Source organism: Perna viridis, chromosome 4 (assembly GCF_037379345.1).
Source record: "Perna viridis isolate PV_CMFRI_1.1 ecotype Kerala chromosome 4, ASM3737934v1, whole genome shotgun sequence".
NCBI lineage: Eukaryota > Metazoa > Mollusca > Bivalvia > Mytilida > Mytilidae > Perna > Perna viridis.
The window spans coordinates 4,373,929-4,390,586 of NC_142448.1; the positions used below are offsets into that span (position 1 = coordinate 4,373,929).

At 33.3% G+C, this 16,658-nt stretch overlaps 1 protein-coding gene across 3 annotated transcripts in view; it reads right to left on the minus strand.

Annotated features, from left to right (window-relative positions):
- Window positions 1-12,132: 12,132 nt before the first annotated feature.
- Window positions 12,133-16,658, minus strand: part of LOC148618504 (chitinase-3-like protein 1) — a 30,647-nt gene continuing 26,121 nt past the window's right edge. For all 3 annotated transcript variants that reach the window (XM_088577519.1, XM_088577522.1, XM_088577521.1), the window contains exons 9-10: window positions 15,117-15,435; window positions 12,133-14,369 (exon numbers count right to left, since the gene is read on the minus strand). In XM_088577519.1, the coding sequence (XP_088433645.1) occupies window positions 13,858-14,369; window positions 15,117-15,435 (831 nt within the window). In that variant the 3' untranslated portion in view covers window positions 12,133-13,857. The remainder of the gene's footprint in view (window positions 14,370-15,116; window positions 15,436-16,658) is intronic.

Consider the following 16,658-nt stretch of genomic DNA (forward strand, 5'->3'; position numbering starts at 1 on the left):
ATAGGTCAGATAAAATATTTAATTTTAGCAAAAAAGATTTAACACAAAGCCCTTTTGGTTATCAAATAAAATTATCAAAATCCAATATAAAATAAACCTGTTCGTATAATCCTCTACTTGCTGGGACTTATGGCCCTGGTACTAGTACACTTATCAGAAGTAACGTTCCGTGAGAAAGGGGTGAAATCAATATTTTTGAAGATCGAGTTCGGAACAGTTTAAATCTTAGAATATGAATTTAATTTACTTCATGTAAAAAGTTAAATCTAAGATGACAGAACATAATGAAATATTTCCCTGTAATCTTCAGATATAAATCATATAAACCTAATAACAATTTGTTTTTGCGTCACGTGTCCTTTAAACCCTAAAGATTCATATTTAAGAAACCCTTAAAAAAACGTTGGCAAAAATATTCATATAGATTGTTCGTATTCGTGACCAATCGTAAAGCACTCGAAAATCGCTCGTAATAGTAATTCGAATCTAGTAAATTTTGGAGATTCGTAAGGATCTTGTATATGAATGGGTATTACAAATATCATTTTTATAATTTAACACGATGCTACAAGATTGAAGTCATCACTACAGTAGTTTTATGGTCGTCATCATGAACTCGTGGATCAATACTTTGTGTACGGTGTATCCATTTGCACCATGAAAACCGATTTGTTCAACGTGTGAGCAACTCGGTGGGTGTTTCTAGAAAAGTAGATGACATTTACCAAACGGTGCACCTGCTCCATGCTCCCAGTTTTTAGTGGAGTCAGAGTTAATCGCTTACTTTTGTTACTTTGTATGTATTATGTTGGTGATTTTATGTTCTGTGTTGTGTTGTGTGTGTCTTGTCTTTGTTCCTGGATTATATTCTTTTGATTTCCGCTAGAATCTCGGTTCCCTGATTACTCTTTTAAACAACTAGCAAAAAGCCAGGGTATTATAACGCCAGGAAACAAGGATTTCACCATCTCCATTTGTATGAAACACTCTTCTGAAATCAAATGAGTTACTGATATCACAACAACACACGTGACAAAGCTAATTTAAATGCTTAAAGATGCTTAGCTGTCATTTTCGTAAATTTTTGTGTCTGTTGAAATATACCTTAACTTTGAATTATTTCTACTAAATTGTACTTTTCCTTAATAACTTCATTCGATATCCACAAATGTAGTACATTAAATACATGAAATAGGTGTCTATATATTTATTGTCATACAAGACAAAAAATCGACATGGATAAACTCGTATGCATGTGACTTCTGGTGACCTCATCCACACATGTGTTGTAAAGGTCGCTTCTTTGATTACTGGCAAATCTGATTGCAAAGTGAAAGTGGTTATTCAACGGTAAGGAAGACCGACGGGCTCAAGCCGTAAAAGGAAAAAAGTACGAGTATAACGCACGGATCCTTTTGAAATTTACGTATTGTGATATAATGTGTCTCAAATATGGTCATTATTTATTTGAAAACTAATCAAGAAGTAGATAAAATGAAATGAAAACAAGACACGTGCTTATCTCTGTATCCCTTATTGTTATTTTTTACAAAGGTTAAAGTATTTTTTACCCAGGTGAATGACCTGTCGGCAATCTATGGAAGTAATGGCGAAAAATAATAAGATCAGAGCTATCGATCTTCTCTGATTAAAAAGACGTTGTTTTCACAATATTCTGTAGGTATTATCGACATTTATTGCTTCAATTGCACTACTACAAACTTATTTCATTGAATCAACAAAATTCAGTAGAATCAAAACTGAAAAAAAAACTTGGCAGCTGATGAAGCTTTTATGTAAGAAGTCGGGTAATCACTTAAAAGTATACAGACCTTGATACTTTCATACATATAACAAGCTATTCTGTTTTAGTCATACAATGTAGCCCCGAAAACAGCTTTCCTTTTGTGGCTCACTGTGGTTCTATTTAAAACCGATTCATTCACTTATAATTGTCTATTCTTTGAACCTTGTTTTATTATGACGTGGATTTGCTGGTTAGTAGAGTGTTTTGTTTTGTTTCCGTGAGAGTGTAGGGGAAAGCTCACGCTATCCTGGTTCCCGGAACTACGTTCCAGGTATTAGCTACTAGCAGTACTCTCTCAGGTACGAGAACACAATTAATTCCCCTTGGTTTTTATATAGTTCCAACTTTGGTAGTAGGTACCTTCCACATTTTTTCATATTTTTACTGGAAACTTATTTGCTGAAGTTTTGCCTCTAATTGGTAGAAAATAGGTTAAAATTACATGGGATTTTTTTTCATTAATCAATTCTGACTAAAAGTTGTGATTTGGTTCAGTGGAAGAAGGTTAAAATTTAGGACTTTTAACTCTGTTCATTTGTCATGTTTACCCCATCTCCAAATTATATGTATTAATTCCAGAAAATGATGGTAAAATTTTCTACAATTTATACATAAAATCCTGTTTAGGCCAAAGAAGTTTTATTCAGTTTGCGCTGGTGGAATTTTTTTTAATCTGCTCAAATGTGTATATTGAAATGCACTTGAAAATTAATTGCGGTCTCGCGCCCTCAACTTGATTAATTTCAAAAGAATGACTAATGGGATAAAACAAGTAATGAAAGTGCTCGACCTCGATATCCGCCATAAATATGTTTACGCGTTTCTTTTAACTTTGTTACTTGCTCATTTCTTCTCTGTATTTTCTCTCTTTGTTAATCGAAGGTTGTTTAAATGTGAATTCGTAAAATGTATTTTTAGCGCTGTAACTTGCAGTTTGTACGTATCTTTCTTTGCTTAATGTCGTTTCTTTTTCTGTAACATGTTTCTTTTACATTTCAACAATTATTAATTTGTAAAATACTTCTTTTAACCCTGAAAGTCGTAGTTTCCAATATCTTTCTTTGTTAAAAGTCTTAAATCAGTGATTTATAAAGGTCATATATAAATTAAAACACGTTTCATTTAAAATCGACACTTTTTACGGGGGTACGGTAAGAAAACATCAAATATTTGGATTTTACTTCATGTCTGTCACAAATCCTTGATATATTCTTAAAGCTTAAACTTTTTGGTATATTTTGATGTGCTGTGTATATGATTTTGAAACATGTTCAGAAATCAGTTCAAAATCTCACAGGACGAACTTTTTCTAACAGGAAATTTTCATTTTGGTATCGGATGTGGGAACAAACAATGTTATTTTTTCTCTAAGTGATAAATGTCTGCCAAAAAAGTTTTACATATTCGTAAAGCCTGTATAAAACGGTATATTTTGATATAAAAAAAAATTAATTTTGAGAAAGTTAAAGGGGACATATCTTGACAGGACGAACTCTTTCACTTACGTAATTTGTGCAGTTTTTTTACGGGGTATGATAAAAAAACATATATTTAAGTCTGTCAAAAATGTTTATCGGATTCTTAGAGCTTTTAATTGTGCTAGCCATTTTAATGTATAGATATTTGAAATTAATTTAGAGATAAATCCAAAATGTTGACAGGACGAACTTTTTTTGGTGTGTTCTCTGAACGTCAACTTTCTTAAAATCACATATTGTAACATTGTTGTTTTAGTTATTATCTTGGGGTCATTTAAAGGGGGAATTAGAAAATCTAGAAACAAATAAATATTTGATATTGAATATTTCATAAAATGTTAATATGCTTAAGAATATTTGAATTTTTATAATCTAATTTTCATTTAACATATTGTGGTATAAAAAGATCTAAATAATTATATACTGAATCACCAATTCTAAATTAAAAGATTGAACATTTTTTAAATATTTAAAAGATGTTACTGAAATTTATTTGAATTCTATAAATTATAATTTTTGGAATTTTAGTTAATAATAATTTACGCTTCAAAAGGATCTGTATAACAAAATTATACACTGAATAATAAATTATGAAATAAAAGATATGCAGACATTAAATTGACCCTTTGATTTGATTTCCTCCTTCCAAGCTTATGTGAACACATTTCACATTTCTCATTTGTGTGATCTCTCCAAGCCATCTATTAGCATAAATAGGTGTCAGCACATGAACTAAATTGACTCTTTGATTTCACCACCCAAGCTTATGTGAACATGATCTCTCCAAGCCATCTGTTAGTATAAATATTGTGTCAGCACATGAGTTGAGCATAACATAGTTCAACTCAACATGGCAAATGCCCAGCTAGATGTCAAGTTCATAACCAACAGAAAAGGAGGACAGAACTTAGCCTACGATGGTTATATCTACAGACACATCCGCAAGAGTGGTGACAGAATATACTGGTGATGCACTATACCCAACTGTCCAGGTTCTATATCAACATTGAACAACATACCAGTAGGTTTCGGAAGACAACAACACAATCACCCAGCTGACCACACCGGAGTGGTCACAAAACAGATACTCAACCACATCAACCAACGCTGCATGGAAGACGTGAGACCTATACAATCAATCTATGAAGAAGAACTAAACAAACTCCGAGACCACGACAGGGACGACACCGCCAAAACAGTAATACAGAGACTGCCTACCTTCAATTCTGCAAGATCAGCACTATACAGAGCACGCCGCAAGCAAACTCCTAGACTACCTGAGACTCTTCAAGATATCAGACTAGAGGGAAAGTGGACACAGACAGCTACTGGTGACCGATTTCTGCTATTCGACGACAGTGCACAGACAGACCGTATCATTGCCTTTGCCACCACAGAAAACCTTACCCATCTGTCAGCTGTCCAAGTTTGTTTCGCCAGATATACTCCATCCACGTACAGATAAATGGTACTATGACTCCAGTTGTTTATGCCTTACTTCCAGCAAAGAGACAGGTCATCTACTCCAGACTCAGCATCAGAACTTCTCCACCTAGGTTAATTGTGTACTGACTTTTTGTGCAACTTGCTGATCTGTTATGTTTTTGTATATGTATATGTTCCATTGATATATAATAAAATATCTATATACTATCTTGTTCTCATTTATAAAGTAATTGTCTGAAGAAAAAAAGAGTTTTAAGTGACAAATGAAACAAAAACACACATAAAAAATCATTCACAGGCTTTAAAAAAGTTCATAAAACTGTACTTCATTTCAAATTTTTAGATAAAAATTAAATATAAACTTATGATTGATTTTTGTTGTGAGATTTGTTTTTTTTTGTTTTTTTTTTTTTTTGCAAATCAGTTACAATTACACAATATCCTTAATACAATTATCAACATAAACAATAAAGAAAATTATACCTGGATATTAATTTATCTGAGTTTCTCATTAGTGTAAATTCCCTTTTTGGTGCCCCATAATTAAGTTCAGTGAAGAGGAACATATATATTAATTAATTAAAAGTTGACATTCAGAGAATCAGCCCTTTTTTTCGGGGTGAAACATCTTCATTTATCGACATAATTAGACCTATAACATTAATATACAGATATGCATCCCTTTCTGTTATTGAGCTAATTTGTGTTACCAGTTAATCAAATTGACATCATGCTATAAAAGATTAACCGAATATAAAGTGTGTCTGTTAATTGTTTGATGTATTTGTTACTTAGGGTATCACACACAATGTGACTGTTGGTACTTTTAATCCGTGAAAAAAACATCGCCACCTTTACTAAAAATAGAACATAGACGTCAGAAGGCAGTTTTTGCATATAACTTTTAGTTATATAAATTATATAATATAAATTGCATATAAATTTTTAGTGGTTACATTGTTTAGCATCATAAGACAGACCAATTCCGAAATTTTCGAAATGATTCGTATACTAATATAAGAGTTATGGTTCCTGAAACAATTCTTTTTTTTTCTCACATGTACATATATAACTTTGAAAATCTTCTTCTCTAAAACCATTTAAGATCATTTAATGGAAATAAAGCATATTAGTTCTTTCGTTTATTTGTGATCGAAATGACTTGTGATTTTTAGTCCTTGAATATTTATGGCTGCTTATACTAAAAAAAAACGGAACATAGGGGTCGAAAGACAGTTTTTTTTTTAAATAATTCAAGAACTGTTGCCTTCAGCAAAATTCTGGTTCAGGTCATAAAATGCTACTAAAAGCATTTCCTGCATTTGACTATTCAGTTAATTTTAACTTAGCCTGTCTCATTGTCAATATTTTCTAATAAGCAAATGGAAACCAGGTGAACGATTCAGTCTTTCTGGGGCCTCTAGTTATCCATTTATAATGTTTCTATAATATAGTTATAAATATTGAATTTCCAATTGTTCTTATCTAAATTTCTGCCACCAAATGCTATGTTGAGTAAGTCACAGTATTGTGATAATATGTTTAAACAACACAATTATACAACATTTTGAAATGTTCTATAAAAAAAAGAATCAACATGTTCATTTTTTTAACAGGAATCAAGGGAACTAAGATTCTAGCGGAAATCAAAAGAATGTAATCCTGGAATATTCTGATAAGTAGATGGATATTTCAGTAAAGCATGAGCTCAAAAAATGGAAATGGGATATCATGTCAAGAGAAGATCAACAAAAACAAGAAATATTATTCTGGGGTCTAATTGAATTCTTTCAACATACAGAAATTAATATAAAAAAAATTAGTATCAGTCATGCGACATTCGTCCTCATTAACACTAAGTCAAAATTTGGTACGTTATTTGTCTATGAGATCAAAGGTCAAGTTCAAATGTCAACCAATCTAGTACGTGACGCCTCCCCTGAATGAAATATAGCCCCATACCAAATATTAGATGTCTAAGTAAAATGACAAAATAATTGTGGCCCAGACAAAATTTTGCATGTCATTTGACCTTGGAGTCAGAGGTCAAGGTCAAAGGTCTTCCTAACTAGAACATTACACTCTACCTTAATGTGATTTACTTAAATACTAAATATCATATATCTGGGTAAAAAGACAAAAAAAAACGTTATGGCCAAGACAAACTTTTGTATGGAATTTTGCCATAATTTTTATGTTATTTGACCTTTGGGTCAGATGTCAAGGTCAAATGTCATCTACCTAAAACATTACTCTCTGCCTTGGTGTGATATACTTAAATGCCAAAGATCAGATATCAAAGTAAAAAGACCAAAATTGGCACAGAGAAAATTATGTATCGTATTATGCCAAAATTTGTATGTGATTTGACCTTGAGGCTAAAGGTCAAGGTCAAAGGTCACCTACTCTAGTACGCAACACTCTGCCCTGAAATGATATACCAACAGACCAACTATTAGAAGTCTAGGTCGAAAGACAAAAAAGTTATCGTCTGGACAATGTTAGTATGAAAAGCGTTAAGAAGAAAAGTCTTTATGGGTGGTGATTCGGGTCCAGATGAGCAAAAAACAAAGATAGGTTACATATTTTTATTTTTGATAAGTTTCAATGGAGAGGACTTGCTACACATTCATGCATTTATTTGGATAATATCTCCTTTTTAGTGCTGGCAAACGGGTCTGAACAAAGCCTATTTTCGTATATTTCAAAATGTCAAAAAATAAGAATTTTGGTTGCTATGGTAACCAGATCTAAACCAATAAGATTGCTTTGTATTTTTTTGTAAATTGTTTTCTTTAAGGCACACTTCATTAATATAATTATGTAGTTTCACAAATTTCCACAATTAGATACATAAAATAACACTCAAATTGTGATGTTTTTGTGATAATTAAGCCGTTAATTGGTGGTTGCTAAGGAGTAGTCGTTGCTATGGTAACGGTTAAAATATTTTACATTTTTTTCATTTTATTTATTGTTTTTCCAATATAACCAACTGATTTAAAGTCAATTTGGATAAAACATCTGACATCGATAAATGACCCACTGCATGATTTTTAGGCGAACTGCTACTTAAGTAAGAGTAAGGCTGTCTTAAGTGCTATTACCGTGTTTTTTTTTGTTTTTTGTTTTTTTGTTTTGTTTTTTTTTTTTTTTGCTTTTGTTTTTTTTTTCAGGTTCAGCATCAATAATATAAAGTCTAGAGTATTTGATTAATGGGAAAGAATATTCCGATTTCTGACCTTGTAACATAGGTGTCAGACAAGGAGAATACTTACAACCGTACTCTTTTCAACATATGTCAATGATTTAGAAGACTTTTTCAAGAATCGGAACAACCATTGACTGAATCTTTTAACAGAAGATATTGAAACTGAACTCTCTCATTTTAAAATTATTTTCACTGTATTATTTTCCGATGACATGGTGTTACTATCAGAATCAGAATCCGATCTACAAAAACATCTTCATGAACTTTATGACTACTGCACATTGTGGAAACTTAAAAGTTAATCTTAGCAAAATAAAATTGTTGTTTTTTATTTCAAAAGGCAAGAAGTCTAAAGTTTTAATGTTCAATGATGCATCTCTTGATACGGTTGATAGTTTCAATTATCTAGGAATATTGTTGTCAAGAACAGGTAGCTTTTCAAGAGCGAAAAAGGCAAATGTACAAAAGACAAATCGAACCATATACTAGGCAGATATCCATTGGAAATAAAAATTAAACCGAGGATCATTAACGTTTGGCTTAAACTATTTTTGACAATTAAGCAAAGCCTTTTAGACCAATTTCAATAGTCGTGGAGCCCAAAAGTGAAAAACTCGCCAGAATCTCTGATTTGTAGATTGTACAAAGAAGATTTTGGAATTGGAATTGAAAATTATTTCAGAATTTTAGATGACAAAAATATTATTACTCTTTGTAGATTTAGAACCTTCCCATTGAAAGTGGGCGTTGGCAAAATATTAGCAGAGAAAATAGAAAATGTCATTTATGTAATTCGGGGGATATTTGGGGATGAGTTCCATTATTTGTTTAAGTGCACATCGTTTGATAGTGACAGAAAAAATCCTTCTCGCAGAAACATTTGTTAAAAGACCAAATATTATTAAATTTAAAGCTTTGATGAATAGCTCATCACCTTCTGTTCTCGCAATTTATGTAAACTTATGCGAAAAATTACAAAGATGTTGTCTCAAGGGTAGTTCTCTTTCAAAACTTTTAACTTCTATACTCACAACTGACAAAGAGGGTCTGCAGTCCTACCAAACACTTGTTACTCCCGTAGTGGTATTAATTTAATGTGGATCCTGAAAAATTCGAAAGATCTTTTGGAGACAATCAGTTCAAGACCATTATCTGAATATAATAGCATTAAAACCTATGATTTTTCAACACTGTATACTTCTATTCCCCATACTCAGTTAAAATCCCAACTTAAAAACATTATACATCGTTGTTTTTTTCCAAAAAAGATGGTACACCTAGATACAAATATATAGTTCTTGGTAGAGATTCCTCATACTTTGTAAGAAATAATTCCAAATCATCTTCCAAATATACAGAGGAAGATGTTTACAAAATGCTGGAATTTTTAATCGACAACATATTTGTCAAGTGTGGTGGACGTGTTTTTCAACAAAGGTCGGCATTCCAATGGGAACAAATTGTGCTCCTTTACTTGCTGACCTATTCCTTCACTCTTATGAGGCTGACTTTATAGCTGATCTGATCAGAAAGAAAGAATATCGTTTAGCTAAATCCTTCAATCTCAGTTTCTGCTATATAGATGACGTATTATCTTTAAACAATCCTAATTTCAGGGATTTGATACATCGCATCTACCCAAAAGAACTTGAGATAAAGGATACTACGGACACTGTGAAGTCAGCCTCATATCTTGACCTACACTTAGAAATCGATGGTAAAGGAAAACTATTGACCAAACTTTACGACAAACGTAATGACTTTTCATTCAGAATTGTCAACTTTCCTTTCATCTGTGGCAACATCCCTTCGGCTCCTGCGTATGGAGTGTTCATATCACAACTCATACGTTATGCCAGAGATTGCCGGAACTACGCAGACTTTTTGTATCGCGCTAGAACTCTAACAAATAGGCTTCTGGAACAGGGTTATGTTGCTCCAAGATTGAAGTCATCACTACAGAAGTTTTATGGTCGTCATCATGAACTCGTGGATTGTTATGATGTATCCATCAGCACCATGAAAACTGATTTATTCAACGGGTCAGTTTTCCTTTCCTCGTTTGTCTACCCCGGACTTGACTTTTTATGAGCAACTCGGCGGGCGTTCCTAGAAAAGCAGAGGACGCTTACCCTACCGGTGCATCTGGTCCATACTCCCAGTTTTTAGTGGAGTCCGAGTTGCTCATTTACTTTTGTTACTTTGTATGTATGATTTTAGTTACTTTATGTTCTTTGTTGTGTATGTCTGTTTTCCATGTCTGGTCTTTGTCCCTGGATTACATTTATTTTGATTACCGCTATAACCTTGGTTCCCTTGATTACTCTTTCATATTTTCAACCACTTTATTTACTACGCTTCACATGGAATGATGGGTAGTATTTGGTATTTTTTAGAAAGCTCTGCGTCATTCCTATCATAAAATCACATTCTTGACCAATCAGAAGGCAGGGGATGCAATTGTGTCAGTTAAATATAGCCCAGGGGTATTCTTAACTTAAAAGAAAATAATCACGTCCCCCTTTTTGAAATGATCGTCCCGATAAATCGTTGCACCTTTAGGTTCAGTTTTGGCTCTAAAACACATCTTAAGTCTTTGAAAAACATTTGTTTTTAAATATTTTAGTGATTAACTCTGTGAAAAGTGTGAATTTTATGCTTTTTTAGCAAGCAGGTTCACTTCCGGTTTCTTTACAACAAAACCCAAAATGAAAATTACAATTGCCCTTTCCCGCGTGACCAATAAGTGGAACTCTCCTGCCAGCGCGGCATTCCCACTGTACAAGCTGCAAGTTACAGTGCTAAAAATGCATTTCGCGAATTAACATTTAAACAATCTTCGATTAACACTCGTCTGAATATAGCTGAAATATTGCGCTCGGATGTTAAACCCCAAGAATCAATTAATCGATTAACAAAGAAAGAAAATACAGAGAACGAATAAGCAAGTAACATAGTTAAAAGAAACGCGTGGACATATTTATGGCGGATTTCCCCTTCCATAGTTTTTCTGACCTACTTAAATATGGTATTTTTGTAAAGTACAGAAAAGCTAAATTTTGTATCACGATATTTTCACAAATAGAGATAGTCTACTCTTAATTGCATCCGTGCGTAAAAACAAAGTCATATATTTAGTATTGCTTGCTTATTTAATACCAAATCCAGTCCACTGTAATTATAATGCTGGTAATTTTGATGATATTGTCATTCTTTGATATGTTCTGAGTTAACTTTCAGTACCTACAAAGTGAAACATTCTTTAAGTGGATATCTCATTTTGTCTGTATAGTGTACGTTGAGGAGAGAATTCGACATACTTACATTGAGTAATTTTATGCTGTTTTTGTTTGTTGTTTCAGTTCATTTTTGATCTTACATTAAAAGGTGTGGTATTAGTTTAACCCCACAGCAGATTTAATTCGGCTCTCAACAGTCATGTGTTGGTCACAAAAGTGTCGTTAAATTATTTATTTTGAAGAGTTACCATGGATTTTATCAGTTTTGTTGTCAAAGATTTCAGAATTTACTGAAAGGTGTGTTTGCAATTATTGAAAACCTTTTGGTGATCTCTGAATGTATTTGCTATTTTGTATTTAGGGGTTATACGCTGGTGCATTGGTAACATTTCACTCTATCCGTTCTGTTTTCTATTACACTCAAGTTACTGTCTGGACACAAGGAAAACAAATGTCTACGGATGCTGCCACCAGCAGGGCGCATCACCATTAAAACCGACCGTAATTTTTTTGTAGAATGAATTTAATTATACATTTAGGTTGGTGTAATTAAAAAAAAAACTAAGTTAAGGAGTGACATGTGCGGACAGACGGATATTCGTATTAAGTTTATAAGTAATTAATGCAGTAATACAAGTGTAAATTATCTTTTTCAACATTCTGTCTCAATGCTGGTTTGTATGTATATCTCAAAATTGAGCATCATCTTATTTATAAGTTGATAGATTGAGCAAGAAATTTCCCAGGAAACTAAAATACGTCATAGATGAATTGTTGTTTCAGTTCATTTTTTATCTTACATTAAAATGTGTGGTACTAGTTTAACCCCACAGACGGATATTCGTATGTTTTAAAAGACGGGGTACTCCCGTATATAAAAATCCTTTTAAACATGAAAAAAAGTCGGTAAAATGGTCTTCTGCTTCCAGTATTGAGTAAATGAACAATGACTGAATTTAAAATTCTTTTATGAAATGTATAACATGATAAATATAAAAATTTGCAAACATACGTGGCAATGTAAATATGATTATTTTTTCTACAGTCGCTACACTTCACTATAGAAATATAAGCTGGAGATGACAGAATAAGGATACCCTACTAGACGGTCCTAGGCACATTATATTGAATAGCTACAAGATATAGACGGAACCAGGGATATTAAAATTATTAACACTAAATCAAAAATATTCTTCATTAAATATCTTTTTTAGCCAATACTTGTATCAGTATGGAATGCACATTTACAGAATGCCGATCAAGTCTCTCGTGCATAATACAAAACCCTCAGACAATGAACATAAACCTGGTTCTAATTTACATCACCAACTTTTACTGGTAAGTTTACAATATTTACTGGTCTGTAACTTGATAACAATCCTTAGTCTATTCGACAGAATGTAGAATCTTATGTCATGCATTTCGTATGTGATCAAGATATACCCGAGTTTTTAATATAGAGCACATGTTCAGGATCAGGTATAATCATTCCGATTAACACCAACATTAAAATGAAATGCGTGTTTAAACAATTAATGAGCTAAGTCCATTAAAAGTTACATAAAGATACAATACCAATGTTTGATAAAGTCCTTAATAACAAATATATATATATATGTATAATTGTATTATATACAATAGTTTTTTTATATCATTAGCTATAGTGTAAAGTTTCATGGTCTAGATCTGTACCGAATGACAATTTAAAAAAAATGAATGGTACATGTACTACCATATGACGATGTCATGACGCGTACCTGGTACCATGAAACAATGTAACCAAATCTTCAAAGAAGTAATTTCCGAGAAAATTGACGCACAGGTTATTCTTGCACATTTATATAAAACACTCGACTTAAATGATTGGGGATCAATTTCATCAAAAACTTTAAAAATACGAAATGTTCCTTTTTAAGATAAAACAACAGTTGTCGACACATCATTCAACGAAGGACACGCAGGAACAGCTGATGATGAAGTACTATAAATATGAGCGAATTCCATAACTGTTTCCGGGCTTATTTAACGCAAATTATGAAGCATTTTAATATAAACGTCATGTCTATCATAGGGATGGTTGACACCTGTTCGTGAAAATAAAACTCACGAACGACAACAGACGACGAACACTAAGTGTTGGCGTAAGCTCAGTTGAATAATTGGGGCAATGAAAGCTGAAAAGGTATCGATTCACGAGTCTTGGACCACAAATATAACAAACAATCTATATCCTTTCACATTACACATTTCAACACTAAAGTTCATGAACTTGGTAGCAACCTTCATTTCCTCGATATTCATAAGCTATACTTTCATTTCAAATAATGTGCCAGTACACCCTATCTTTTTTTAACAAAAAAAAACACCCAATTACCAGTCTTAATACGAATACATGTATAATTAAGTTTGTTTTTCGTATTTAATCTTTACACCAAGCCTGTCTTTAATCCAGCATCATGCAACGCCATAATTTGCCAAAGTTTATAAGTAATTAATGCAGTAACACAAGTGTAAATTATCTTTTTCAACATTCTGTCTCAATGTTGGTTTGTCTGTATATCTCAAAATTGAGCATCATCTTATTTATAAGTTGGTAGATTGAGCAAGAAATTTCCCAGGAAACTAAATTACGTCATAGATGAATTGTTTCTATAGGTGATAGGTAGCTGTTTCAGGTCATACGTTAGTAGCCGTTCCAAGTCTGCCAGATTTTGATAGTACAGTTGGATCGGTAGCCATATTGCTATATGTAGGATCTTTAGAGACATCAGAATATTCATCGCTGTTATTTGATGGATTCTCAAAGACCCTAATGTTACTATCGGAGCAATAGTCTGTAGCATGGTCGTTTAATGGCGGGAATCGAGGAGGTGGAACTACAGGCGGTGCTGGTAAATGAGAATTGTCATGGAAACGATTTTCTTTGGTGTATGTTGTAGAATTGAATCCTCCATCATCAAAGGATCCCATTCTATTTGGAGAAGACTGTCTAGTTATATCCGTAAATGGCATCGGCCGCTTTCTGTCCTGTGATTTGTCTTTTCGTTGAAAAAAATTCGGTAAGTCATATCCTTTCAACATTAGTATATAAAGTATCAATGCAATAATGGTAGCGAGAGCAATAGTTAGAAATATTCCAAGAACTGCCCCTACAACACTGGCATCATTGCTACATTCAATTCCAAGAGCTGTGAATATAAAGACAAGTATGTCATCGACTAACTTACAAAATGACTAAGTAAAGTTGTATATTCATCCTTATTCACCTTATAAAATCATAACATATCCAAGTAATCAACATTTTGTCAAAGAATGGAACACTTTCGATTTATTTATAAAGAAAGATTAAGGTTTGACCAGAAAATCGTTTAATTGTCTCAAATAAATGAACAGTTTTGTTACTTCTTTATAGTTTTTGTGAGTACTTAATTGTTTCTAGTTTGGTTTTTTGAGTACTTCGTGGAACCTAGCTGTCTTTTTATCAACTGATTCCCACACATTTAACACTTGGATATTCCGACTTTGTCCTTTAAATATCAGTAAACAAAGTATGCGCACACGTTTGACAAAAGAAATTTAAAGTAATTGTCAGTTATGTCATGCTATTAGGAACAAGAACATCGTTGCAAAAAAAATCCATGGTTTACTGTTTGTTCAATGAAATGCTGAACTTAATTTTTCACATTCTATATTGTTTTAGGGATATAAATGTAAAGTTGATAAAATATTTAAGATAGGATGTGTGTTAGCTTGTTTCATTGTAAAAGTACATCTGCATATTTGTAGATGCTAGTGATCACCTATTATTGGACTGAAATAACAAAAAAAGTAGAAACATAAGCTTATTCTCCATAAAGCAAACATTCGTTATATACGTGATGTTTTCATTAATTACAGCAGCAGAAGTGTTCAGATATAAACTACAACACTAGTACCTTGTTTGGCAGGGAGATTACCATTAGGGTTTCCTGACGAACCATCTCCTGAGTTATCTCCTCCTGTAGAGCCGCTTCCTGGGCCCTTACTTGTCAATCCAGTCGAGCTTGTACTACCAGTACCGTCACCAGAACCCGAGTTTCCACTAGACAAAGTAGATGGTAGCGGTGAAAATGTTGGAGGGGGTGCCCCATTGAATACATTTTTCATTGTAGTCATGAGCGGATTTTTGCCATGTCCACAATTACCATGGAAATCATCAAGGTCAACAGCCCAGAACATTCCTCCGCCCAGGCCCTTTTGTATGATATACTTGGACTGAAATAATTTGAAATAAAATGCATGAAAAAGTGCGACTTTGACATTCTACAATGAATGGTCATTTAAATTTTCTTCGCCACAGTGATGTTCTTACTGTCCTTCACATGTTAGAAATATGACACACCAAAGATCGACGACCACATTTGATAGCAACGACAGCAATATTAATAAGTTCTTATTGTCTGAATGATTTCACAACACTTAGCGGGGGTATCTCGTTCGCACTAGGCAACAACAACACGCTGCTAAGAATCACCATCATCTAAAGCATCTATATATACATTTTACATGACAGTTGAAAAGAAAAATGTTTGTAACTGTGCACTTAATCTATTCAAGGATTTATATATAGCAAGGATTGGAATCTCGCGCAATTTTACATAGTACTATAATAAATATGTTGCGTGGGGCGATAAACAGCGCGATTACCCAAGATGCATTTCGTCGATGCTGAGCGTACTCTGGTGATGGCGGACGATTTCCATCGCTTCAACATTTCATCATGATAAATGTAGGTATTCTGACCCATATGGTTTGAAAAACAAAATAAAATATTCCAACTCAAGTTGCCTCCAGACTTTTTCAATGTTTTGATTTGATCAATACCTCGACATTCGAAAACTTATTCTCTTATCAAATTTGCAACCTGGCGCCACCTTCGAAGGCGTACTTCCCTCCTCATTAAAAATTCAAACTCCTTTTTCCATACCCGAACAATCGTCATGAAATTTGTTAAAAAATGATCAGAAATAGTGTGAGAGTGTATACAAGGAGTTTGGTAGTTGTAACTTTCCCTGCATTTGCGAGATCAACGTTTAATAAACTTTACACAAGCCTTTGTCTTGACTTCTGACTGCGTAGCCCGCCTTCGAGGGCGCTTACCCTACTCATTTAAATTTAAACCCCTTCTTCAAAACCCGATCTATCATCATAAAATTTGTTTCAAATTGATCAGAAATGGTCCGAGGGTGTATATAAGAAATTTTGTAGCTGTAGCCTCCCGTTCTTGCATGATATCAATGTTTTTATTCCACCAATCGTTGATATAAAAAAAATGGCGGCCGGAGTCACGCCCTCGAGAAAGGCATTCCCACCTAAATTAAAGTTCTAACTCTTTCTTCAAAACCCAAACGATCATCATGAAATTTGTTGTTAATAGATGAAAAAATGTCTGACGGTGTTTATATATAGATGTTTATATCTGTAGCTTCCCCTGCTTT